General features: G+C 49.7%; 1 protein-coding gene across 2 annotated transcripts in view; it reads left to right on the top strand.

Moving 5' to 3' along the window:
* The window catches only part of TAOK2 (TAO kinase 2), a 38,717-nt gene extending 13,264 nt beyond the window's left edge, over nt 1-25,453 (top strand). The window contains exons 7-20 of one of the 2 annotated variants that reach the window (XM_083409647.1): nt 1,215-1,328; nt 1,827-1,918; nt 2,087-2,180; nt 2,343-2,424; nt 2,933-3,100; nt 3,188-3,400; nt 4,533-4,661; nt 5,728-5,964; nt 7,296-7,424; nt 8,916-9,119; nt 10,182-10,421; nt 17,785-17,997; nt 19,461-19,643; nt 21,183-25,453. In XM_083409647.1, the coding sequence (XP_083265773.1) occupies nt 1,215-1,328; nt 1,827-1,918; nt 2,087-2,180; nt 2,343-2,424; nt 2,933-3,100; nt 3,188-3,400; nt 4,533-4,661; nt 5,728-5,964; nt 7,296-7,424; nt 8,916-9,119; nt 10,182-10,421; nt 17,785-17,997; nt 19,461-19,643; nt 21,183-21,692 (2,608 nt within the window). In that variant the 3' untranslated portion in view covers nt 21,693-25,453. Of the gene's footprint in view, nt 1-1,214; nt 1,329-1,826; nt 1,919-2,086; nt 2,181-2,342; nt 2,425-2,932; nt 3,101-3,187; nt 3,401-4,532; nt 4,662-5,727; nt 5,965-7,295; nt 7,425-8,915; nt 9,120-10,181; nt 15,193-17,784; nt 17,998-19,460; nt 19,644-21,182 lie in introns of those variants that run through there. The other variant, XM_083409646.1, reaches the window with a different exon arrangement.
* Nucleotides 25,454-26,617: the final 1,164 nt, after the last annotated feature.

Below are 26,617 nucleotides of genomic sequence, written 5' to 3'. Positions count from 1 at the left end.
CTTCCTCCCTTCCTCCCACTTTACATCTAGAGAAATTGTGGCAAATGGCAGCTTTTGGTTTAAAACTGCAAGGTCAGACAGTCTGGCTGTGTTCATATATAATGGTAAGCCATGCTTTGTTTTAACTAAGATTTATTCAACAAACCATGGGTTATCTTTCAGGCAGGCAAATAAGCCAAGAGCTTCTTTCTCCGAAACTTGCTTTGTTTTCCAGCTGTTCTTACCTCCTGCCTCCATAGTTTGACCACTCAACCCTCAATGCTCGCTAGACAACTCATGGTTGAGCAAGGAGATAACACCAAACCATAATTAGCCATGGTTTCACATCATGGTTTGTTGCCTGAAAACAAGCTATCGTTAGTCTGCTGGTGTGGGTTTGGACACCACATTTGGCTAAACAATGAAAGGCTTAGTGTTGTTTGCAAGCCAAGTCTCTGTGGCTCGAGTTTCTCTATATCCTAACTTGTATATTTAGTTGCTCATGCCCTTTGCGTGATCCACAGACAGGATGACAAAGCCCCCACAGTATAATTTGCAAGCTGTTGTTTATTGGGTTCTAGCACATGTCAGGGTCCACATGAATACATTGGCATGTGCTGGGAGAGTGGGACCATGCATCCCATCAGGCCCCTCTGCCACATATCCAATGCCCCATCCTTGCACGCATTTATTTATTGCATTTACAGCCCACTTTTCCTCCAAGGCACTCAAGGTGGCATAGATGGTTCTCCCTCTCCCCATGTTATCCTCATAAGAACCCTCTGAAGGTAGGTTAGGCTGAGAGGCAGTGACTGGTCCAAAGTCACCTAGCGAGCGGTATGCCTGAATGAGGATTTTACACCCATTCTCCCTGGTCCTGGTCCAATACTCTAACCACAACACTCCTCTGGCTCTGCTTTAGGACTGAAGCAGAAAGCCTTCTGTTTACACGTAGGCCCCCCTCTGTGACTTAGAACTATGTGTGATCTGGTTATACTTGTGTAAGAGGTTGGCCACTTGAATAAGGCTAAGCAGTTCACCCTAACCATCTCCATCTAGCCCCCCCCCCCCCCCCCGGCATGCAGTTTTCAGTGCAGACATCTCCTGCCACGATTCCATCCTCCTGCTTTCCCCTCCGCTTCTCACACTTGTTTTCCCTCTCTACCCACCTTCCAGTCCAGGGTTATCTCTGCTCCCACGTGCAGTTCTTAACCACTAAGCTTTGCCTTTTCCAGAGATGTGAAAGCCGGGAATATCCTGCTGACTGAGCCAGGACAAGTGAAACTGGGGGACTTTGGCTCGGCCTCCATCATTGCTCCCGCTAACTCCTTTGTTGGCACCCCATACTGGTAAGAGAGCAAGAACTGGATGTTTGTGTGACCCGGGAGACAAGCGGGAAGATCTGTGGCAAGAAGCAATTGTAGGCCTCGCCCTTCATTAGGAGAATAGTGATTGCGCGAAAATATGGCGGGGCAAATTGGGAGTGAGGTTCGATGTGCGCAAACTTGGTTCCTTGAAAAGCAGAGAGAATTTATTGGATTTGATAGGGCCTGCATTTTCTGGAGGGAAGAGTTAGAGATGTTGAGAAGTAGAAAAGCAAAGTGGTACTGCATGGAAGCAGAGGGTTGCCGTTTTCTGCAGATAAAATGCCGTATATCAGGGTGGCTCTGTAGATGTTGTTGCTCTTAGCTCCCATCATCCCTGACCATTGACCTGGCTGGCTGGTGCCAATGAGAGTTGTAGCCCCATGACATTTGGGGACACTACATTCACTACCACCCCAGCTATAGATTCTTAACAAGCTGTGAATCATGATCTCAGGCCAGTGTGCACTGTGCTCTTTCCAGGATGGCTCCCGAGGTGATCCTAGCCATGGATGAGGGGCAGTACGACGGCAAGGTGGATGTCTGGTCACTTGGCATCACGTGCATCGAACTTGGTATGGGACGCGCTCTTAGGAATAGAGATGGTGGTGTGCTCCAAGGACCTTCTTGCCCTGGCAAGCTTGGAGCTGCCAGAGTTCTTAAGGTGGGGGAGGCAGGAGGGGAAATGTCTTGGGGGGAATAGTGAAATGTTGCTGTTAACATCAGTGTCCCTGTATCCCCAGCGGAGCGCAAACCACCCCTCTTTAACATGAATGCTATGAGTGCCTTATACCACATCGCCCAGAATGATTCTCCGCTGCTCCAGTCCAGTCACTGGTAAGAAAGGCCCCCAATTCATGTGTTTATGAAAATGAAGGGCGTTCTAGGACCTTGGAAATAGGGATTGATGGGTTTAGAGCTGGGACCGATGACAGAAGCTGAGGTTGGAGTTGGAAAGAAGGCAGGCCTCCTGGAATGCTCATTCTTTACCTCTTCCAGGTCTGAATATTTCCGGAACTTTGTGGATTCGTGCCTGCAGAAGATTCCCCAGGACCGCCCAACCTCTGATGTGCTGCTCAAGGTACTGCTCAGCTCAGCTGCACCCCTGAATAGGGGCCTTCTGACTCCTCTACCCGTAGTCCACTTATGTCTCTGAAACCTTGGTCACAGCACAGCCCTGTCTGTGGGACAGTGAAAGTGAGGCTCAGGGCAGAAGAAGAAAGCTGTTTTTCTATTAGAAATTTCATTGAGAGGAAAACAGATGCCGAGGTCTGCCAAGACGTGAAATTAGCTAGGTAACATGGGGTGGGGGGGGTGTAGGTGGAGAGTTGTCACATGGGATCAACCTTCCTAAGTAACTCCCTTCAACATTGTTCCCCAGGAAACAACTATACAAATCTTCCGTTTTGTTTTTCATTGTTAAAAAGATGCTCCACCTGTGAAAAATAATGTTTGATTCACCTCCCAGAGAAGCTGTGTAGATTAGTTTGAGTCGTTAGTGGAACAGAATTGATCTAGTTAAAGTGGATTTGTGAAAAACTTGCTCTGGAGAACCTTTTTCAACCAACCTCGTGCTCCTTCTTCCCCAGCATCGCTTCCTCTTGAGGGAACGTCCCCAGACAGTTATCATGGACCTGATCCAGCGAACCAAGGATGCTGTGCGGGAGCTGGACAACCTGCAGTACCGCAAGATGAAGAAAATCCTTTTCCAGGAGGCACAGAATGGCCCAAATGCAGAGGCACCGGAAGAGGAGGAGGTTAGTGGTTCCACCTGGTTACCCAAGGCAGCTTCTTCCCCACTCCAGCTTCCTCCCCAACCTCTTACCCTCTCTCCGTTGCTCTAGGAGGTGGAGCAGTTTCTCCACCGTACAGGCACCATCAACAGCATGGAGAGTAGCCATTCGGTGCCCAGCATGTCCATCAGCGCTAGCAGCCAGAGCAGCAGCGTCAACAGCCTGGCAGATGCCTCCGATGACGACGATGGGGCTGAGATTGCCATGATGCAGGAAGGCGAGCACACAGTCACCTCCAACAGCTCCGTCATCCATCGCCTTCCGGTACAGGATACATGTGCTTTGGTAGTGGGAGGGTCTGAATGATAACAGCAGGGAGCAGAATTGAGTGGGCTTGGGGAACAAAGTCACTTTTGCCTTTCCATGATCAGAGCCCAAAGAAACACGGAAGCAGGCACACTGAGTTGCTGCCGTAGTGAAGGGCCAAATTTAGGGAGCAGCTCCGGTTGGGTAGGAAGCGTCAGTTGCCCTGGCCTTCCTCAAGCTCTCCCATGCTGGTGGGTGGCGGCAGGAGGTGGTAAAGATGCGGGAATCGCAGGTTGCTCCTGCCCAGGTGGGTGAATTGTGGGAGTGGCCCACCTCTGAACGTGGGTTGGATTCGCACAATATGATAGGAATGGTGGTTGGGAGCAAGGCAGTAGAGACCAAAGGGTTTGGGTCTGTGGCTAAAGCATCCTTAGCTCTGAAAGCCTATTAGGCCCATTGCTTCACACCTAACCTCATCTTAAGCATAGATTTATCCCACCTTCCCCACTCTGCCCAGAAACCAATGGTTGTAAAGGACATACCTGACAACCTGGGATTTTTGGGGAAATTTTCCTATACGAATTAAGCTAATTTGCATAGGCTCATATTCCATTGGACAGTGTTCAGTTTGCATCATCAGAAAATGTTCTGATGCCCTCCACATGTCGTTGGACCAACTCCCATGATCCCTGACCATTAGCCATGCTGGCTGAGGCTGATGGGAGTTGTAGTCCAAGGACATCTGGAGGGCACCTTGTTGTCTACCCCTGCCTTAGAGAGTGATCTATTTCCACATGCTTATTTTATTTCTATTTACTGTGCACAATGCTTTGAAATTGCCAGGCTTGCTTGCCTAATAGTTGTATTTGCAATTGGCATCCATTCATTGTTAGTAGTAGACCTGTAGAACAGAAAAATTTCCATGGAAGAATAAAACATTAATTTCTGCCTCACCAAGGCAAATTTAAGCCCAGTGGAGCCACTTCCCTCCTCACTGGATGGGGTAAATAAATTGTGTCCCACCCATCCTCACACAGCTGTGCCGCTTTCTGTTGACCCAGGTCATCCAGCATAAAGAGAGGTGGGCAGAGAAGGTGTTAGAACTGTGCAGGTTTTGCATTTCTCACAGGCCTGTTTTGGTGCTTCTCAGGGCCACGACAACCTGTACGATGACCCGTACCAGCCTGAGATGGAGCCCCAGAGCTCATCATCAGCTGCCCGGCGCCGTGCCTACTGCCGCAACCGAGACCACTTTGCGACCATCCGTACAGCTTCTCTGGTGAGTGGAAGGTGAAGTCATGTTTTGGACAAAGCATGATTCCCCCCCCCCCCCAAACCAAGTTCAGTCTCTTCCTTGTTCATGGCCCAGGACCTTGTTTTTATGCGGAGGCTGCAGAAACTGCAGGGTTTACACAACTTCTTCCCAAGTAGTAGGTTCTGCTTCCTCCTGAATCTTCATTTCTTAAGATGAGATGGGATTCTTGCTAGCTGTATAAAAAATGAGAATTCATGTCCTGCAGAAGTATTAAGGGCGCAGGATGCAGCCCCCACAGCCTGGCACCTTTCACATGTCTTATGCTACAACTCCCAGCAGCCCCAGAGGGTGCCATGATGGAGGGAAACTGGCCCCAAAGTGACCCGTTTAGAAAAGGAGTGGACAGATTCCGGGGGGGGGGGGGGAGAATTTTCATGGACTATTAACATCTATTGTACAGCTTCCTATTGTAGGAAAGGAGCAGAGGGAGAATCATGAAGACCTAGAAGTCCCAAATTCAATACTCTTGCCTCTTGTCCCCAACACACTTTGTAACCAAGGGAGGCTAGGAATGTTCTGTTGGAGAGAGAAAAAAGAAGCTCTGTTTCTGTGTTGGGCTCCCAAAACTTAAGCAATGGATTGATTCCTTAATTGATTAATAAATCTAATATATGAATAAAAAAGTAGCTCCAGGGAGCCACACCATTTTTGATGATGCATGCACACGGTGGAAGGGGGAAGTCTCAGAGGGGGAGTGGGGTGCAGCTGTGTGCCAAACCTTGGAGTCTCATGGAAGAAAGAGGGGTGTCAATGCAGTAAAGTAAAAATAGGGTGGTGCCTGCTACCTGCAACTTTATCAGTACCTATAATAATTTAAAAGTGCTTGATTAAAAATGGATTAATTGACAAGATGTGGGAGGTCTAGTTCTCAGATAACAGGTTCTTGTAGGCAGGGTGTTGAGGATGGCCCAGGAAAGGGTGGTGCTGAGCTTCCCCCTTAACAGGATGCAACTCAGGAGTAAGCACACAAGCAGTGGGGCCTGCGAGAGTCAGGGTTGCCTAACTTTGACCTCCTGCCGCCCTTCCCCAGGTGACTCGCCAGATCCAGGAGCACGAGCAAGACTCGGCGCTGCGGGACCAGATGAGCGGCTACAAGCGGATGCGGCGCCAGCACCAGAAGCAGCTGCTGGCTCTGGAGAACAAGCTCCGGGCGGAGCTGGACGAGCACCAGCTGCGGCTCGACAAGGAGCTGGAGGCCCATCGCAGCAACTTCTCTGCTGAGGCTGAGAAACTGGCCAAGAAGCACCAAGCTATATTCGAGAAGGAGGTGAGCGCTAGTGTGAGGTCGCCTTGCCAGAGTGGGGGAGATTCTGTTGGAGACAGGTGCGATGGGACAAGCAGCAGGAGGAAGGCAGAGAATTTGTGGCCTCTCTAGTGGAGGAGCTCCCATAGGAAAGTGGAGTTCCTCGGGCTGTTGAATAACCACATGCTCAGCGCTGGCTCCTGGTTTGGGGGAGCCATTACCCAGGACAGGTGGGGTGTTCTTGCAGCAGCGAGCCTTGCTCCTTGCCGCCATCATCACCAACTGCTGCTATTGGGCCTCCTCTTCATCTTTGCTGCCACTCGCTTGACTGTCAGGAAGTGAGCCAGGGAGAGCAAGTAGGCAGTGTCATTTGTGGATCCTCCTTTGCCTACCGCTGCCCCGTTGCCTGGGCCAGGCTGAGAAGCAGTAGGGAAGAGCAGGCGCAGGGGGTTCTTGTCAGCGGACCCCCTGGAACGGTGCCCAGACCCTCTGCAAATGCCTGGCCTCTTGACACTGGCCCTACATGGTGTGCTGGAGGGGTGCTTTAAAAACCAGCCACAGTAAAAAGAGTGAAGCTCCTCCTTTTTGGTTTGCCTTCCATTCTGACCAGAGTACTTGGGGTGGTCCAGGCTTGTTGCTGAGAGGGTCTCTTCTTTGGCTCCTGTTGTAGCTGTGGCTCTTCCCTTCCCTTCTGGCCAGATCAGCTGCGACCTGGTAGCTCAGTGCTTGGGATCATTTCAGTGAGCTGCTGCTGCTGCTGCTCCTGGGATCATTTTTCCTCTTAAAAACAGATACTTTTGCTTATGGGGAAGGGCCATAGCTCAGTGGTGGAGCTTGCCTTGCATGCAGAAGGTCCCAGGTTCAATCCTTGGTCGAGACCCCTGCCTGAAACCCCAGAGAGCCACTGCTGGCCAGTGTAGACAATACTGAGCTAGATGGACCAATGTTCTTGACTTAGTACAAGGCAGCTTCTTATGGTTGGTATCAGAGGACATCCAGCTTCGACAATAGCTGGGCCTGAATGCTAAGCCCTGCTCCCCTCCCTCCACCCAAACACATTAAAAATGGTGAGTTGAAAACCATGCTAACGGTGCAAATTTGCCTATTTCTGCTAGACATAGGCAGGCTCTTTGAGACTCCAACTCAGTTTCCCACTCTGGCTTTGGACGTTCTGCCGGTTTGCCCACACCCCCATAATGGCAATTCCCTTTTCTTTCTCCCACACTTAAAATACTTTCCTGCGCTTGCGTGGAGTTACGCTACTACACACACAGCCATGAGCGTGGCCAAACTGCCTTCATCCTTCCTTTGTGGGTGAATTTCCTTTCTTTCTCTCTCACCCATCCCCTGTACAGGCAAAGGCAGCCCTGGCTGAGGAGAAGAAGTTTCAGCAACATATCTTGGGCCAGCAGAAAAAGGAGTTGGGCAACTTGCTGGAGTCGCAGAAGCGGCAGTATAAGCTACGCAAGGAGCAACTTAAAGAGGTACCTGCTTTTAAGAGGAGCAAAGCAGGCAGGAGGGGAGGGGAGGGGGAGGGGTCACACCAGCTTGGCAGCCTCCTTTTGGAAAGTTCCTGGTCTCTCATCCCAGCCTCCATGTTTTCCCCCCTTGTGCTGTCTTCCGATTCCATCTGTAACTGGGAATCCTGTCATGGATGAGTGAGGGATGTGCTGCCTCTGAATCTGGTACTGCTAATTTCTGGTTCAGTCTGTGGTACTACTGCCTGATAATTCAGTGACCTGGAATTAGAGTCCTTGAAGGAGCTTATTCAGGAGTCAATCGACAGTCTTTAGGGGGGATGCATATGAAATATACATTTTAAAATGTCAGGGGCATCACATGCCCCACCTGCGTCAGGGAATACTCGAAGAGTTGCCTCAATGCTGAAAATTCTCATAGTCCCCTGCAAGCCATGGCCGATTTCCTGCTTATGAAGAGTGAGCTAGTGCCCTAGAGCTGTTTCCTTGAGACTGAATGAGTGGCTCTTCTCTCTCTTTGGTGGGCAGAAGCCCACCATGGGAAATGTTTGGCAAAGACTGGACTTCCGGCAGTGCCTGCACTCCTCATTCAGTGAGAACAAGAGGAATGAATGATCCTCTCAAATGAAGGAGCAGTTAGAGAAAGTTTAGCAACGAGTGTATTCTGTGGAAGTTCCTTTGGGACTCTGCAGCTGGTCTGCACCCTCACTCTCCATCCATATATTCGCCAGCTGCAACCAGTTGTTCTTTACCCAGTTTTATGCCTGGGTGTAGGACAGTGGTGGGGAACCTCTGGCCTGTGGGCTACATCAAGCCTGACTGGAGGCCTTAGCTGGCCCATAATGCCATTCTTCCTAAACCACAGCCACCTGGCCCACATTTGATGTCAGGTATTGGGCAGGTAAAGATGTGGCTGCAAAGGTACAACCAAGAGCCCTAAAATGCTCTTCTGGTTGTTCCTTGGCTCACGTCCAGTAATTCCAAATTTGGCCCATCCTTGCCAAAAGTGAGCATTGCAGTCGGCACCAACCAACACTGATTTGAACATCCATCAGTTGTGCTCTGGAGTTCCCAGTCAGGAGCCACCAAGCACAGCTGATCCTTGCCCAAACAGAGGGTTGTAACCAGGACCAATCAGTTGACCAGCACTGACTGCAACCCGTGCTGGGATTGGCTGCAGGGATCCTCCTTTGCAGCCCAGCTTGAGGAACATAGATCTTCTGCACTGATGGCTTGAATCCCAGGCTGGGCTGCCAAAGAGTTCAGGAAAGAAACAGGAGCACGCTTAGAATGCACCCCACTTTCTTTGTAGCTAGGTCACCATGGTGACATCAGATGATTGACAGGTGGGTGGACCCGTCAAGGTGGTCCGCGGTGGGAGAGCTCAAGCTCCTTTCCGCCAGCCAGATCCTGTTCTCCACCCATGCTGTGTAGGAGGAGATACTATCATACTTCATTGGGTCCCATTTCTCATGACTTTTTGTTTTCCTCTCCCAGGAGCTGCAGGAGAATCAGAGCACACCCAAGCGAGAGAAGCAAGAGTGGCTGCTGAGGCAGAAGGAGAACATGCAGCACTACCAAGCAGAGGAAGAGGCCAACCTTCTGCGCCGCCAGCGGCAGTACTTTGAGCTGCAGTGCCGCCAGTACAAGCGCAAGATGCTGCTGGCCCGCCACAACCTGGACCAGGACCTGTTGCGAGAGGTGAGAGTCTGCCGTTGGCTGTGGGGAAGGAGGGATGGTTTCACAGGAGGGCCAGGGCTTCATGAGGGGTTGTTTTGGTGAGTAGGTGTCACCACTACTGTCCCAGAAGAACAGACATTGGCAGGGGGTGTCTGGGTATCTGCCCCAGGGAGCCAGCAAGTACGATGCAGCATGATGTGGAGCAGCACAAGAACAGGAGCTAATAATATTTGTACCTCGCCCATCTGACTGGGTTGCCCCAGACACTCTGGGCAGCTGCCAACACAGCAAAGCAGGGCTGCCTTCAGGTGTCTTCTAAAAGTTGCGTAGTTCTTTATCTTCTTGACATCTGATGGGAGGGTGTTTCACAGGCAGGGTACCACTGCCGAGAAGGCCTTCTGTCTGTTTCCCGGTAACTTCTCTTCTTGCAACGAGGGAACTGCCAGAAGGCCCTCAGAACTAGATCTCAGCGTCTGGGCTGAACGATGGGGGCAGAGACTCTCCTTCAGGTATACAGGGCCGAGCCCGTTTAGCACTAATGCATTTGTGGCCACTGGCCACCTCTGCTAAAATATGGTGTCAGCAAGTTGATCTCTTCTCCAAAACAATGAATTCTGCAGTGATGCGATAAAAATTCTATGTGTGCACATGCAAAATTCTGCAAAACCTTCACAAACCTCATTATATAAACTGTTATAAACTATTTTCTCGATTTGCTGAACATCTCCTTTTTATACTAATCGTAGAGCCTAACCACCGACACCTGCATTCCAGCATCATCTGGAAGCTTTGCTAGAAAATAGTGTTCTTTAAAAGAGAAGAGAGCTCAAGATGCTGGCTTTTGCATCCAGTCCCAAATTATGTATTTTCATCGGCTTGGAGGGAGAGTGCCTGCAGCCCTTGACATTAGAGCAAGGGGGAATGAGACAGTTGTGATTCTGGGGCCCTTGGGAGAAGAATGCGGCCATTGGAAACCTGGATGTAAGAAAGAATGCTGACCCTTTTAAGAGCCTTGATGCCAGGAAGAAGCGAGTCTCCATGGGAGGTGCAGTTCTGACGCCTTTCCCTTACTTCCTCCCTCAGGAGCTGAACAAAAAGCAGACCCAGAAGGACCTGGAGTGCGCCATGCTTCTGCGCCAGCACGAATCCACACAGGAACTGGAGTTCCGGCACCTGCACACCGTCCAGCGCACCCGCACGGAGCTCACCCGCCTGCAGCACCAAACAGAGCTCTCCAACCAGCTGGAGTACAACAAGCGCCGGGAGCAGGAGCTGCGCCAGAAACACGCCATGGAGGTCCGGCAGCAGCCTAAGAGCCTCAAAGTAGGTGCTACCTACACCCCGCCTTGCTGCCAGTGGTGCCCTGACGGGCAGGATGCAAGGGGTGTGGAGCCAGGGCAGGGGCACCCAGGGGTTGTGGAAATGGACACAAATGAGGACGGAAGTCTAGAGCCCATGCAGGACCACTTGTGTGGGCCTAGTCCCTGTGACTGTGCAGCCAGGGTTCAGAAATGCCTGGCAGATGCAGAATCTAAATGTGCACACTTTGGGCCACTAGACTCAAGAGGATGTGAATCGGCTGTTTCGGAGTCTGGTAGCCCTTGTCATGATGATCTAGGCCGATGCAAACCTATTGGAGAGGTTCTGGAGCCAACTCAGGGTGTTGTTGTAGACACAGGAATAAAATGTCCCAACCTTTTAGGGAAGTGTAGCCATAAAATGGGGGTTCTGGAGCCAGAGCTAGACTGCCATGGGCATGTGGTTTTAGAGTATGGCCTGGAGGAGGAGGAGGAGGAGGAGGATCTAGAACTGGATGCAATGCGTATTGGGGGTCTTGTACAGGACTGGTCGCCAAAGGGGGTTGGAGAGCTGGATGAGCAGGGTCTGGAGGCCTTGGTGCCTGAATCAAAGGGTCCTGGGGACGTGAAGCCTGATTGGCAATGCCTGGCAAGCGAAATTCCAGACGGGCAGGAAGCTGCTGCTTTAGAGCAGAGACAGGAGTGTCTTTGGCTCAATGGGAAGGACGAGGAAGTCCTAGATCCAGACAGAAAAGAAGGTTGGATTCCAGATTTCGGTGAAACAAGCTTGAAACAGCAAGAACACTGTGGAGAGGGGGTTGCTGATCTAGAAGCCAGCCAGAGGTATTTTGGAGTGCGGGATCACTTTGGAGAGGGCTCTGGGGTTCTGTTGTCCGTTCGGGGGCGGCCAGGCGTTCCAGAGCCTGATGGGCAAGAGGCTGATCAGCTGGATCCATTCACATGTGAAGGCAATTTATACCCTCATGCCTTACCCACTGTCCTAGAAGAGGGGGCCCTGCGAGGCCCGGGAGATGGCTGCCCTGCCCCTGAAGACCCCTACAGCCAGCAGGCCAGCAGCAAAGCCCGCCCCGTCCCACCTCCCGTGGCAGCCATGCTGCCCCACGCTCTCTGCGTGGTCTTGGCCCTGTTAGTCTCTGCCTACCCATGTGCGCCAACTCTCTTGCTGCTCCTCGCTGCACTGTGGGCGCAGGGTGGCGGGTTTCAGGATATCCTCCTGGCCCTCGAAGGGGCTCTGGTGGGCCTGGGGGTTACGTACACCTTGTTGCACTCCGTCTTCCTCCTTTCCGGAGCGTCCTTTCTCCTCCTGGCCAAGATGGCGGGGGCAGTGGGTGTGGTGGGGCTGAGTGCCAGTAGGGAGCGCTTGTACGTTCCTGTCATCCTCCTGGCTTCCTACCTGTTAGCTTCTCCCTGGCTGTTCCTGCCCCTTTACCTCTTGGGGGCGCTCGCACGGCACAGCCTGAGGGGATTCCCCCGCCGCGCCCGCCGCTTCTGGCTCCTGGCCCTGCTCCGCCTCCCGCGCCCGGCTTTCCGCATCCTCCAGCGCCTGGGGCTGGTCACCGAGCAGGGGCTGTTCCGCCTCTTCCCCAAAACCAACAAAGGCGGCTTCCGCAGCCGCATCCCGGTGCTGTCCCGCCAGCGCCAGCCGTCCCTGCCCTGGCACCGCAAGGCCGCGGCCCTTCTTGCCAAGCCGATTTGCAGCATCAACAAGATCCTCACGGAGGTGATCTGTGCTCAGCTGCCTCCTTCGGCCCTGCATTGCCTCAAGGGGCTGCATGTCTTGCGAGAGGAAAGGCCTTCCCGCATACCCCGCCTGACAGCCAGGCCCCGGGGGCATTCCGTAGGGTCAGCGAGGCGCATTAGTAGGAGGAGAAGTGTGCACGGAAGCCAGCCTGCCAGGAGACCCTGGAGATAAGGAGCCCTCGGAGGGCTCCACATCCTGTTCTAAAACGGTGAAACAGTCCATTCCAGTGGGACTCTGGCATCCTGGTCCTCTGGTCTCGCACACAGAATTCTGGGAGGTTGGCCAGTCTCTGGACTTAGGGGAGATCAGGCAGAGCAAGTGACAGTATTTACTCTGAAAACCTACTACTTCCCATCCAGCGTTGTGGTATTGGTATATAGAACCCAACAGCAAGGGGAGAGAATTTAATGTCTTAAGGCCAGGGATCCCTCTGAGCCTTTGATAAAAGGAGTTTTGAAGTTGCGGGAGGACCAGAAGTTTGTTCTAGCTCCTTATTGGTTTACACAATGGGGGTGGGGCGGAGCGTTGTTGAGTGTTCATTACCCTAACGAGGAAAGAATCACCTGATGACGCCCTTTTGAGCTGGCTGTGTTTGGGTGGGTTGGGTATTTTTGGGCGCCCGTTCCAGCCGGCTGGGAGAAGATGTGGAGATGTGGGTTAAGCTGAAGAGATTTCCAAGCCCCTTAGAACTGAGGTTTGAGGTGCATGTGTGCTAGTGTCTGAGGTCGAAAGGTCCTGTTCAATGTTCCCCAATGAAAAGAGGAGTTTGCTAAGGGGGCAGGGGCTGCAGTTTGCAGAATACTCCACTCTTGTAACCATTTTCCAGTAACCTCTTTTTTAAAAGTCCAGGCACTCTTGTTTCCATCTTTAACCTACTTTGAGCAATGAGGGGATAAGTACGGTCCTCCATTTCCTTCAAACATAGAACCCCCAAAGAAGGTAGCGGGTTCTGGGGCTGAATATACAGTCATCAAAATAAATAGGCTTCTGTTCATTATCAGCTCCTTAAATGGTCAGGATCCATATCACCTTAAATTTTATCATTCTCCCTCCCTCTCCCCCACTGAACCTTGTTTCAATCGATCTGGAAACTTACAAACCTAAAGGGGTGTACATGTTTCAAGAAATCAGACTCCTACCAGCTCCTAAGGGCTTAACTAATTTTAGGTGATTCTTTCGCCGTTAATATATATATTTCCACTGTTCTACAAATATATATATATTTATCATTTTCCACCCTAATTGTAACAACCTCCCTTCACTTCATTTTTTTTTTACTTGAATGTACATATTTCAAGCTGACTTTTAATTTTATGTTTGTGTATGTTTGTGATTTTTTTTTTTTGCTAAGTTTTATATAAAACCAGTTTTTGTGGGGAGGGACAAATAGCTAATGTGAGTTTTTTTTATAAAAAAATGACTGAAAACGGGAGAATTTTTTTTAAAAAATCCAACTTATTGCTACAGGCTTTTCATTTGAAAGCACAATGGGCCAATCAAGCAGTTCTCTCTATCTCTCTCTCTCTTGCCCTTATAAAAGAAATCTTCAAATACCACAAGCCAGGACTTTGAAGTAATGGTTAGGCTTTTAACCAGTTTGCTTTAGTGGACCTATGTAAGAATGGAAAAGTTAAGTTTGCCATTGAGCACCTCCCCAAATGCTGGGATTGTTGGTAGTTTTTCAGGTGGTGAAACCAACCTTTTTGTTGGTTCCCTGCAGGGACCATTCCAGGGATAGCAGTGCCTCAAGCTCTCCCCTTTCCCAGGGAGCCAACTATTCCACCTTTCCTACTCCAGGATCTGAATGCCCTCATTACTCTGGGATTTCTGTCCTCAGTCCCCCACAGCTTGAGCTGTGGCAATGGCATCAGAGTACCTGGCCCTTGCACACCTGGATGAGATGCTTGCCTTTTGTAACACAAGTAACAAGTAGTCTTGCAGTGATTTACTTGTGTCATTAAAAAAATGTCATTAAAAAAATGATTACCTTGCCTATTTTAACTCTCTATCCCAGCCCTTACCATGCCTTGTGCCCACCAGATGTTTTGGACTACAACTCCAGGCCATGCTGGCTGGGCTGATGGGTCCTAAACATCTGGAGAGCACAAAGTTGGGAAAGGATGCTCTAATCAGGTAATCACCCAGACACTACAATGTCTCAATCAAGTTCGTATATGAAGAGCGTTGCTGATAGATGTGGTTTCTCTGTTTTTGGAAACAAAACCTGATTTATTTAAAAGTCGATCTTTGGCAGCCAAATAGGCACTAAATTAACCATTTTTTAAAATGCCAAACTGGGGTGGTTGAGCTTGAATATCTTTAGAGAATACGGTAATCCTGAACACACCAAATCTGAGAGTAAATCCCATTTTTGTTGTTTGTTTTAGATTCCCAGACAAAGCAAGGATTTTTCACATTCCCATGACATGCCAACTGTGCTTTATGCTGTTAAATCATTTTGTAACTAACAGCCTACAGTTCTAGTTTAATTGGTGCCTCATTTTAAATTGTTTCCTTCGTGCATTTTTACATATTTCCCGAGCTTGTGGTCTGATTCTGTTACTACAGCCTTTAAAAAAAACAAAAAAACCCCAAGTTGAGATTATCCCCAACTTAATTCTGCATTTATCGATCTAATTTTGGTCCCATTTTGTACATCAAGTGCTTATCCTGTGTTTCTCCCTTTTTTGGTTCATCTGTGGTCTTTTTTTATTTATTTCCTATTTTGTTCAAATCATGGATTTATTTTTTAGCATTCCTCCATTTTTTGGCCAAATTTATTTTCATTAATCCAGATTCTGTTTTGTCCATTTTAATAGTGTACTTGTATTTCTTCCTATTTTGTGTGTGTGCGTTTGAGCTGTGGTTTCCCCCTTATCCTCCTTGCATTTTTTCCCCTCTGTTAAATATTTTTTATTTATTTCTCCCATTTTGTGCGGGGAAGGTATTCATCTGTGGTTTATTTATTTCTCCCTTCCCTGTTGTGGATGCATGTGAAACTTTGAAGGAAAAATAAAAAGAATTCTGCACCACACTTCACCACCTCTGTATTGTGAGTTTTGAGTTTGGTTTTATTTATTTCTCAATTTTTTAAAAAATAAAATGAGGCACTTTAAGCTTAGGAGCTGGGCTACGAGTCTGTTTTCACACCTCTGTTGCTTCCAAACACCTTGTATTTAAGCTTTCGTCTCCCTGAAATTTTGCACTGTATGTTTGTAAAAGTTTGGAGTATTATTCAAAACCTGAATCGGAGGGGATCTATGGATTTCCTCTCTGCACCCCACTGTTACCTTTGTTTCTCATTAACTCTGAGAAGCTGTAACTGTCCATAACTTTCTACACTCAGGGGTGGTGGGAATGTTCCTGAAATTATTTAGAATACTCAAGGAGAAAGGGGGGGGGGAATGAATCTGGGCAATTTTATTAGCCTGCCTGTTTTACATCATTTCCATTTGCTTCTATATGTTCAAAAGTGGAACTGCAACCTTTGAGGGCCGTGCCCCACACTCCTGCAACCCCCACCGCCCAAAATGAATAACAGCCCAATCAGCTTGGTAGCTAATGCACTTGTTTCTAAGGGACATTGGAAAGCAATACATTTGAGTCATGAAAATGTGCATCTGGGTGAGGCAGCTGCCTCAGGCAATCGGTTTTTGGGTACCATTTGGGAGGTTGCTTTGGGAGGCTGCTTTTATGCATGTAGTACAACCCTCTGCAAACATCTCTGTGAGGATCACTCTAGAATTCCTGGTGGTTTGTGCCCTGTGTGAATACCTGGGGCGGCTTGACTTGTGCCAGCCTTTATTCTCTGCAATCCAGAGTACCGCAGAATAATTGCACACACAGCTTCCAAGCAAAAATAACACACGTGGGCTCCGAAATAAACACAGACCCACAGCTTTGAGGTGGGTTCCTGCTGCATCATATGACAAAGGTTCCTTCTCCCAGAGGCTTCCCAGAGGTCAGCCACGGCAGTGACAAATGTGTGTTCCACCTGCCTTACATTAGTCTCAGTTCAAAAAGTATCCTTCTGCTTAATCTTTAAGCATCTTCCTCCCTGACCTCCCAGCTGTGAGGCTCAGTTTTCCTTATGAGGCACAAGAGTTTCCTCCCCACGACGCCACTGCCTTCCCATTCCTGGCACCCATGTAAGGCGTCCGCCCTCATTCATCCCATTCATAACACAAGGGACTTCGGTATTCGCTCTGTGTGTTTGATGATAACATTTTTGTAGACCACCTCCTAACGAGGAGCTGGCACAGAAATAGAAACTCAACTTTGCTTTCTCCTAACCTCTGACTCCTTAACTGGGAAGTTTTAAATGTTTGTGGTGCACCCCATACACTCCCCAGCCCCAGTGCGTTCCTTAAAAAACCTGAACGCTACTTAGATAAGTAGAGGGCAGAGAAGAGGTATCTTTTTCAAAGGGGTGGTGGGGTTTGAGCCCTCCCCATTCACTAACCCAAATGGGATCAACTGGAAGGCGTCCCAGTGAGAGTCTCAGATAAAGGACAGCTCTGAAAAGTGTTGCCTGGTGTACAGTGACCATTCAGTAAAGCAAATGCTGGAGACAAAAATGGGGGTGGGTTTTGAACAATTTAAAAAATAAATGTACCCTGCCTTTCAGTTAAACACTAATTTGGTTGCTGGCCTTACCTTGTGTGGAGTTTGTGTCTTTTTAGCACAGGACTAGGCTACTTGGGGGCTCAGAAGGCTCAGCCTGTTCCCTAATGCAGCCACAGGGGAAAATACACACATGCACCCTCTCTTACACCCCTTTCTTAACTTTGTGTGAACAGCAGCAGAGGCTCAGCTTAAAAAGTTCTCCCCCTGAGCATCTCGGTTGTGGGTGTGAGCCCAAGACGCAAGCAGCCAGGACCTTGAAGAGCGGAAGGGGAGAATTCAAACTTAGTCAATATTTGATCCTACTTGGGGGTGAAGTGGGGGGTTGAAAAGTCCTTTTGCCACTGTTGGAGCTCATACTAGAACGGGAGAGCCAAGGCTGCCGGCCCTTCAGCCAACTCCCAGCATGGTCCTACTTGGACATTAGTTGCCCCAGGACTGCTGCTTTGTCATAATCACTGATAATTCCCCTTATATCCTGCCTTTCTCCTATAATGAATATATGAAGCTACCTGATTCCAAGTCAGGCTGCCCGTCTGCCCAGCTGAGTGCTGCCTATTCTTGGCTGGCATACTCTGGGCTCTGCAGGGTTGGGCCTAGTGCATCCTCACCATATAGATCCTTTAACTGGAGATGCCAGAGATTTTGAACCTGGGACATTCTGCCCGGGAGCCTCTAGGAAACACGTCACATTTAAGTGGCTTTGCCTTCGGTGGGAATTGTCGCTTGGTTGAATGAAGGACAGGGTCTCCCCACCAAAACCCGACTGGTGGGAGTTGTTTGTCTAACACATGCTCCTGTCTCTCTCTCTCTCTCTCTCTCTCTCTCTCTCTCTCTCTCTCTCTCTCTCTCCCTCCGTTCTTCTTTTCCCCCACCCGTTTTTTCTTTCGCACTCTCATCCTTTGTTCACCATTCTTCCCCTCCCTCCTTTGGTTGCTTGGGCTTGCCTTTTCTTTTCGGTTCTTCTCCCCTGTTCTCCTCCTCTCTCTTCCTCCTACCCCAGTCCAAGGAGCTGCAAATTAAAAAGCAGTTCCAGGACACCTGCAAGATCCAGACACGACAATACAAGGCCCTCCGCAACCACCTCTTGGAGACCACCCCAAAGAGCGAGCACAAAGGCATCCTCAAGCGCCTGAAGGACGAGCAGACCCGCAAGCTGGCCATCCTAGCTGAGCAGTACGACCACAGCATCAATGAAATGCTCTCCACCCAGGCCGTAGGTACCCCCACCATGACCCCCTGCCCCCGGGGAGAAGGAGGGAACCGACCCCTTTCTCCATCAGTGGGGGGAGAGTTGTGTTCTCATTATGCTCTTAAAAATCAAGCCCTTCCAGTGAGAGTATCCCCCATGCTTGTTCCCTTCATTCCAATCTGTGAGAGTATTTTGCAAATAGAGCCCTCCTGGGTGAATTAACTTGTTTCATCTACAGTGGTACCTTGGTTCTTGAACTTAAATCCATTCCGGGAGTCCACTCGACTCCCAAAACCAGTAGAAAATCAAGGCGCGGCTTCCAGTTGTCTGCAGGAGCTTCCTGCACTCAAGCGGAAGCCACGCCGTATGTTCGGCTTCTGAGAAACGTTCACAAACCAGAACACTTGCTTCCGGATTTGCGGTGTTCAGGAGCCGATTTGTTGGGCGACTAAGCCGTTCGGGAACCAAGGTTTGACTGTGTTTTTGCGGAGGGCACAGAATTTGGGCTTCCTTAGTGCAGTTTATGCAGCTCTAGCTAGTAGTGGGGGACCCCACCTAAAAGATGGTGTTGGTTTTAGGCCACTTAACCGTCATGCTTCCTTCAACGCCACCAAAAAAGAATCCTGAGAAGAAGAGTTTGGTGAGGGATGCCAGAAGTACTCTGTGAGCTCAAGCTCACCTTGCCAAACTACAATTCCCAGGGTTCCATGAGAAGGGGGATGGATCGCTAAAACACTGAGTTTGTAGTATGGGTGTGTCCTAGGTCATCCAATGCTCCTGGTGGTGCTTCACCATCTCATATTTCTTCCTCACTCAAAAGCATCCTTTTGAGGTTGGTCGGTCTTAGTCTTTTATTTACTGAGGCTGATGGAGACCCACTTAAGCAAAGCTACCTAGTGAGAGTGGTGACAGCCGAGGTGGAGCTTGACCTCTTGAGTACAAAGGGCCCAAGGATCAATGTGCCACCTGTTATGCAACAATAAGGTGTGCCCCCTTTTCCCAGGTGTGTCTCATGTGACTCTCACACCTGCTAGGCAGAAGTTCCACAGGTGTGGCTTCTCTTTAGAAGTGAGAAGCCTCTTCTTCACCTATTGATTCTCCACCCGCCCCCCTCGTCTTACCAACCTGCTACGCAGAAGCTCCATTTTGATCTATGAACTGCCCTGTGGTCCTTGGATGAAAAACAGTATATTGATTAACTTATTACTAAATAATAACAACAATAACAGTAATCAACCTGGTGCCCATGGGTTCCCCCCGTGACAGCATTACAAAGCAGGGTGGGGGGCCGGTGTTTTATTTTTTACTGTTCGAGGACAAAGCCAAACATGTCTGAGCCCTGCTTCAGAAGCTGCTGCTGCTGCTGCAACTCTGGGAGAGGCCTTGTGGCCGTGTTGGGTGGAGAGCGTCAGCCACCCTCTCCCTCAGTCAGCCCTGAGCCTGCTGTGTGCCCCTTCTTTATCTCTTCCTTTTCTCCCCCCTCCCAGCTGCGGCTGGACGAGACGCAGGAGGCAGAATACCAGGTCCTGCGGATGCAGCTGCAGCAAGAACTGGAGCTGCTCAACGCCTATCAGAGCAAAATCAAGATCCACACCGAGGCGCAGCATGAACGGGAGATCAAGGAGCTTGAGCAGAGGGTATCCATCCGCCGGGCACTGCTGGAGCAAAGAGTACGTGCAAACAGCCTTCCCCCTCCTCCTCTTGGAAAACCCACGGTCCTGGTTCCTTAACCCACAGCACCAATCTCTCAGACCTACATGCCTCTCCCCTCCTGCCTGTCTTACCCAGATGGCTAGAAGTGTTAGTTTCCCCCTGGTTCCAAGCTCCCAAAATACTAACCCACGATCCCAAAAGGCATCCATCCTTCTGAGGCCGCCTTGCACCAGATCTTTTAATTGGGATTGAAAGCCTTCACGGCTGCCTTCTCTATTTCTCTCTCTCCCCACCCGCAAAAGAGAACCAGAGTTCTTGTGTGAACTGCGCTGGGCTTTGTTAATGGAATTCCCGGAGCTCCTCATGAAAGTGCACTCTGGGAAAGGGAGAGCCGTGATGTTTTAAACAGCTTTCGTATTGATTGCGATGCAAGTCAGCCCTCCTTAAAAGCTCGGGGAAGGGCGGACTTGATGGGCTTGCTGTAAGGTGAATAATGGAGAGGGATCGAGAGCTACAGTCGAAAGCCCATTACACGTTCATTAGGAAGAGATGAGGTATTGGGGTCCTCCTGTGTAGGTTAGTCCGAAGGGTCTGGTTGGTGGTGGCCGGCGGTAGAGCTAGGCGATACCTGGTTTTCAACGCCGCAATATATCACTTTGCAATATACAGATATATCACAATGTCTGAAATAAGGCTGGAACTATGTAGATGATACATTGCGTGGCCTCACGGTTTTCCCCAGCATTGTGATTTTTGCATAGCATGCGCACACGCACATCATGATTTGCAAAACATTGCCAAGTCAAAAATTATGAAACTGATTGCACGGTACAGACTTCAGTTTTGGATGATATATCACCCAGCCCTAGCCAGCCATAAGGCTCCTCAGCGAGGATGAGGATTCTGCAACCCTACAGATGCTTTGGACTCCCAGTAACTACAGCCAGCCTGCACAGTGGCCAGGAAGGGTCAGAGTCCAGCAGTGTCTGATTTCCTCACCCCTGGTTTTGAGACCTGGTTTGTCCCATCCTAACACTCTCTTCCTCCTTAACCAAACCCAGGAGTCCCTGCTGTTGCTTCTCTAAGCCTCAGTAGCCATTTTCTTTAGCTAACTGGGAAGTCCAACCCCACTGTCACAACAGCAATATTTATACAACACATTTTTTAAAAAAAGAAAGCTGTGTTCCCATTATTATACGGCCTACCTCCCAGGTACTCCTGACCACAGACGTTGCAGCCTTAGAGTACTGGCAAGGAAGTCGATCTTATACGCGCTTACTGGAGAGCAAGCTCCATGGAGCTCACTGGGGTCTACTTCTGATGCAGCAGGCGTCGGGTTGCATTCTGAGCATTTGCTCAGAGAGCTCTTCTGGGCTGTCAGCATGGCAGAGTCTTACAAAAAGAACTTGCCAAAATGCTTGCTCTGTGCTAAGGGTTTTAAGCATGGAAGACGTGGTCCAGCAACAACCTGCATGGCTGTCGGTTCCCCATTTCCCTTCTAAACTCTATGTGTGTGTGTGTGTTTATTTAATTTTTTTGCCTTTGTCCCCCTCTAGATCGAGGAGGAGATGTTGGCCTTGCAGAACGAGCGATCTGACCGCATCCGGAGCCTCTTGGAGCGCCAAGCCCGGGAGATTGAGGCCTTCGACTCGGAGAGCATGCGCCTGGGCTTCAGCAACATGGCGCTCACAGGCATTCCAGCTGAAGCCTTCAACCAAGGCTACACTGCCCCCCCTCAGCCCTGGCCCTCCCGCCCCGTCCCCCGCAGCGGCTCCCACTGGAGCCACGGCGTCCAGAACACAGCCGGGGCCCCCCACGCGTGGCGGCAGCCCCCCATGCTTGCCCCGCCCCCTTCGGCTTGGCTCCACCCTCCTTCCTCCTCCCCTTCCTCCTCCTCCTCCTCCACGTCATCCGCCCCTGGGGGCCGCTCCAATGTGGTCATGCTGAGGAACAGCCCCCAGCCGCTGCGGCGCACAGCTTCTGGAGGCCAGTCGGACCAGGGCATCAGCCGCTCGGCCAGCGTCACCTCCCACATCCTCAACGGCTCGCACTTCTCCTACTCGTGAGGCGATGGGGAGAGAACAGGGAAACTTTGCTGGAGGGAGACGGGGGAATTGGCTGGTGGAAAGGGGGAGGGGAGGAGGAGGAGGCGGCAGGGGGGCGGCGCGATTGCCGGGGCTCAGCAAGCTAGAACTGGGAGAAACCGAACCGCAGTGTGAAGGCTCCTCAGTCGTCATCTGTGGCCTTTGACTTGCCACCCACCTTGCAAGCCCAGAGACACAGAAGATTGGACTGTGCGGCGGAAGGTTGCACTCATGCCCTCTGGAGCATGGCTGGGGCCTCCTCCTCAGATCGTGGTTTCCTATCCCCCGACAAATGGATGGAGACACCGACGCTTGTGAACGTGACGTTGGCAATCGGTTTTTTGCGTCCCTGGTGGTTGTCAGCTGCTTCCCCCAGCGTTGCCACAATCTGTAGATGGAGAGAGGCAGAGAGCGGTGCCCCGGCAGCAGCGGAGGCTAAATTGTGTCTTCAGGATGTGGCTGAATATTCCCAGGATGAGGGGCGGGTGGGGAGAAAGGCCCCCCCACATCGCAGCAAATCCAGAATTCTTGATTGTGCATCCATAGCTTGCCCCACGTGCTGCAATCGGAGCTGATGCGCTCGGGAGAGCCTGTTCTGTGTCTCCTGCATCATGGTTCCTTTCAATCAGTTCAGGCAGTGAGAGAGAGGGAAATTAAATTAACGGGCGTGGATTTCGAGAGAACCCTGGATTGCCATTGGTGGCGGCCGATCGGTGCATGCATAGAATTACCAGATTGACAGTGAAAGAACTTTGCCTCCTTCCTGAGGCGTGGACAGTGGCTTCTGATCCTGAGTTCACAGGCGACCATTACCGAAATCCATTGTTTCTGGACCGTTCTCAGCTCCCAGAACCTTCCTTACCTCACCACAGTCTGTGGCTGGAGAAGGAATTGTAAATTGCAAGCTGCTCTGGGCTCTTTATCTGCATCGCCCCATTTCTCACAGAGGCGGCCTCCTCCAGCTCCTCCTGTCACGGCGCCAGGCTGGTTCCACAGGATGGAGCGGGGATTGAGGTTCCGGAACCAGGCCTCGCGTTCCTGTCATGAACCAGAATGTAGATTTTAAACGGTGCCCTCTACATACCCGCCCCATATGTCTGTTTTGAGACGCGGATTTTAGCCCATGCCAGCCCAGGGATGTGTTTTTGTGTTAATACTCACCACCTTACCCACACGGATTACGTCTCTTTCCCCCCTCTGAAGGAAAGACCGCCCCACCACTCTTGCCACCCAGAGGGACTTTGAATGGCAGGCCTCCCTCTGCCACCCAGTCCTCAGCATTAAATTTAGTTTCCTGGCCCAGCCAAAACCTCTGGAAGGTCAGGCTGCCTCCCTGGCCGAGGGCATCAGAGGGCCACTAGCTTCCGTTGCCCCCGGTTTCTCCCTTAAGCCACCTCCTCCTCCCAGAAACCACCGTGCCCCCCTACAAATTCGCCTCCTGTCATTCCCGTTGTCCTCCAGCCACTTTTCAGCATCGCTCTCATGCACCCCACCTGCCCAGTTTAGACTCGCCAGATCTGCAGCCCTGAGTTCGTATTTGCATGCAGGAGATCGGCTGCAGAATCTGAGCGCCCAGCAGAATGAAGGACACCTGTCGGTTCAGAAGCCACCTTCAACCCATCTCCTTCCTATACATTCTCCCCACCCCCAGAACCGTTCCTACCCCCTGGGAAAACTTATTTGGTTACATAATACCCAGTATGAACAAACCCCAAGGCCGGCTACCCAGGGTTTGGGATCAGGGTCAGCCTGTCAGAATCGGCAAACTATATATCTGTGGCCAGTTGCCCTCCTCTCCTCCTCCTGTACTTAAGAACCAAACCTCTGGTGGAAAATGGGCCCCTAGTTCCTCTAGAGCTATAATTTATCTGAGTCAGACCCACATATCCCACCAGTCAATAAAGAACACTTCCTGAAGCCGCTGGGGTGGTTTGCCCAGCTAAGAGGGAGCGGAGTTTTGCAAGTGGGCTGTTTCAACTCTGGCCAGCTAAAGGAGAACCTTTGGGGGGGACATGGGACATTTTGCATGTTCAAAACTCCTCTGAGTTGGGAGCCCAATTGGGAGGGGCGGCATCATGTTGAAATCATGTATGATAACTCTTGTGCAAAGTCAGCTTTCAGAGGTTAGTCTTCCCCTTTTCATTTTGTTCTGAACCATCTCTCAAAGTTTCAACCATCTAGGGAGGAATACTAGATTCTTGGCCACAGCAAGTGAAGAGCTCTGATCAAACTGTACCATTTGAACCCATATTTTAAAAAATACCCCTGCTGCTTACGTGAAAATTGAAAGCTGGGAAGATGATCTCTAGGGTAGCCTTCTCCTGGCACACTGGCTTTGTTAAATGCATAGCTGTTTCTTGTTTCCCATTTGGAAGCATTTGGCCATGTTGGCTCTCTGAAGTGGGACAGTGTAAGAAGTTCTACCAGCTGTTTGTGTGGATTAAACCCAAGGATCAGCCAGCAGTGTTGGCATCACATTGACTGTACAAAAGGAGCCACATAAACCCCTTTTTTCAGGAAGATTGGGGAAACCCAAGCTTTCTTCTTTTGAAACGTGAAACAAAACTTCCACATCTCACAAACCCCTCCTAGAGACCAGGGGAAACTTTTTTTTAATCTCATAGGTAAAGCACGCAGCTCTAGAAACCATTTCTCGCTAGTGATGGAAGGAAAGTCCGAAGGGTTGTGTGTGGAAGCGAAGGAGAGCCGCATGTTCCTGGAAAGCAGAAATGGGTCACGGAATTATCACAAGTAGTAAAACGAGCCAGGGAAGATCTTAAAGTAGAAATTTTCCATCTGTTGGCGGGAAATGTGGTGTAGTCCTTCTTTATCTGTGGAAGACATTGTAGTTTCTTAGGTTCCCGCCTCCCGCCCTCATATTTGGGCCAGGAACTGAATCATTTTTTTTCCATTGTAAGCAGCTGAAGTAAGTCTTGTCCTTTACAACACACAACCCTATTAAAATCCCCCCTCCTTCCTCAACAAACGCTGCTGCCCACACCTGTCCCCCACCCCCCCAACCCCAAGGGCACTGGTTTGGCTACAACCATAAAATTATCCTATCTAAACTTCTCAGACTTCTCCCAGAACCCTCTTCAAGTTCCTCAAGCTAATTTTGTGATTGAACAAGGCCACTGTTTTAAACCAGAGGGGTTGGGGGTGGGTGGGAGGGGAGAACTGAATGGGATCTTTTGTTACTTCAAGGTGTTCAGTTAGTGATTTCTGCCTGCCTGGGATTGGGAAATGGGGTTTTGGGTGGGCTGGAGGGGCTTGATGTATTATAATAATTAATCCTTTTGCTTTAAAAAAAAATATTTCTGTTTTTTGGTGCCATAACTTTCCCCATGTACAGTTTACCTCTTCCAGTCTTTTTCTTTTCTCTTTTTGCGCTTTCCTCCCCTCCCCCCTTCCCCAGTTTTTTTCCTGTCTCCCTCTGTGTGGGTGATTAAAAACTAATGTGAGTGTGTGTATGTATGTGTGTATGTCTTTTTTTATATATGAAGAAAAAATGTTGGCGGGGGGGAACTTAGACATATGTGTCCTATGGAATGTATTAGAAAATAAAACACTTTTTAAAAACAAACAGGAACGGGGTGGGTGATCTTGAATCTTACTTGGGAGAGCAAAAACTGGAAAGAGAACACAACGATGGAACTGGTTGCTCTCTAGAGGGCTACCAGTCGGAGAGATTTTGGGGTGGGGTGAGAAATCTTTTAATAAAAATGTTGACTATTAAAAAAAAAGTATTCTGTCTCTTTGGGGTTTTGAGAGGGAATGGGATCAAGGCATCAAGATCTTGTCCAACCCAGGTTCCCACGGGACAAGATCCTAAAGGGTTTTTATTTTACGTCTGGATAACTGATTAACATGGTCAGTTGCCCCCATTTTATACACATACAGGGAGGTTAAAGGATTCTGACTCCTTTCAAGTCATGTTTACATGTGGGATGGAGTTCCTGAAACATATTAACATCATTATTGTATACACAACCATGAGTGTAGTGGTCACTCAGTTGAATTAATCTGGAATAACGGGTACTTTTGTCTATATGTCTCCTACCATGTGGAATTCATAAGTCTTGGTTTCCAGACCCTTCATCATCTTGGTCAACCTCCTCTGCACACGTTCCAATTTGTCAATATCCTTAAATTGTAGTGCCCAGAACTGGACACAGGTGTGGTCTGACCAAAGCAGAATAGAGTGGGGGGACGACTTCTCTTGATCAGAACAGTATTCTCCTGTTGATGCAGCCTAGAATAACATTAGCTTTTATTCCTACAGTATCAGGCTGTTGACACATGTTGAGCAGTATACTAAGGCCCCTAGATACTTTTCACATGTACTATTGGCAAGCCAGGTGTCCTCCATTTTATATTTTTTGCGGCTGGTTGTTCTTGCCCAACTGTAGAACCTGACATTTGTCCCTATTGAAATCAATTTTGTTAGTTTGTTACGGTCATCTGGAATCCTGATTCTGTCTTCAGCGGCATGGCTACCTGTCCCAGTTTGGCGTCATCGGCAGATTTGATTAGCATCCTCTCAATACCTTCGACCAAGTCATTTATAAAGATGTTGAACGACAATTACGGTGCTTGAGTTCCCTAAATCTATATTCCTTCCTTCTCAGACTTGAAAAAAATATATATGCTTGGGCTCAGAAGCAAGTTGAATTCAAGTGACCACTAGCCGTATCTAAATATATATGTGTGTGTATGTATTCACTTATCTGATAATAACAGAAGGATGCATTTCCTTCCGGAAAACCCTCTTTCCTCTACTCACAAACCTGCAGTTGTATATGTGCTCCATCTCAGCCTCTGCAGGTCTGCCCTGTTCTGCCTCTGAAACATTCAACCCTCTTACATTACAAGGAATTCCATCGCCTAGCAACTGGGCTCTGGAAGCA

This window comes from Podarcis tiliguerta, assembly GCF_965153285.1.
Source record: "Podarcis tiliguerta genome assembly, chromosome: 13".
Taxonomy (NCBI): Eukaryota; Metazoa; Chordata; class Lepidosauria; order Squamata; family Lacertidae; genus Podarcis; species Podarcis tiliguerta.
The sequence above is the reverse complement of the archived record's forward strand: the minus strand, read 5'-3'. Positions and strand labels throughout refer to the sequence as shown.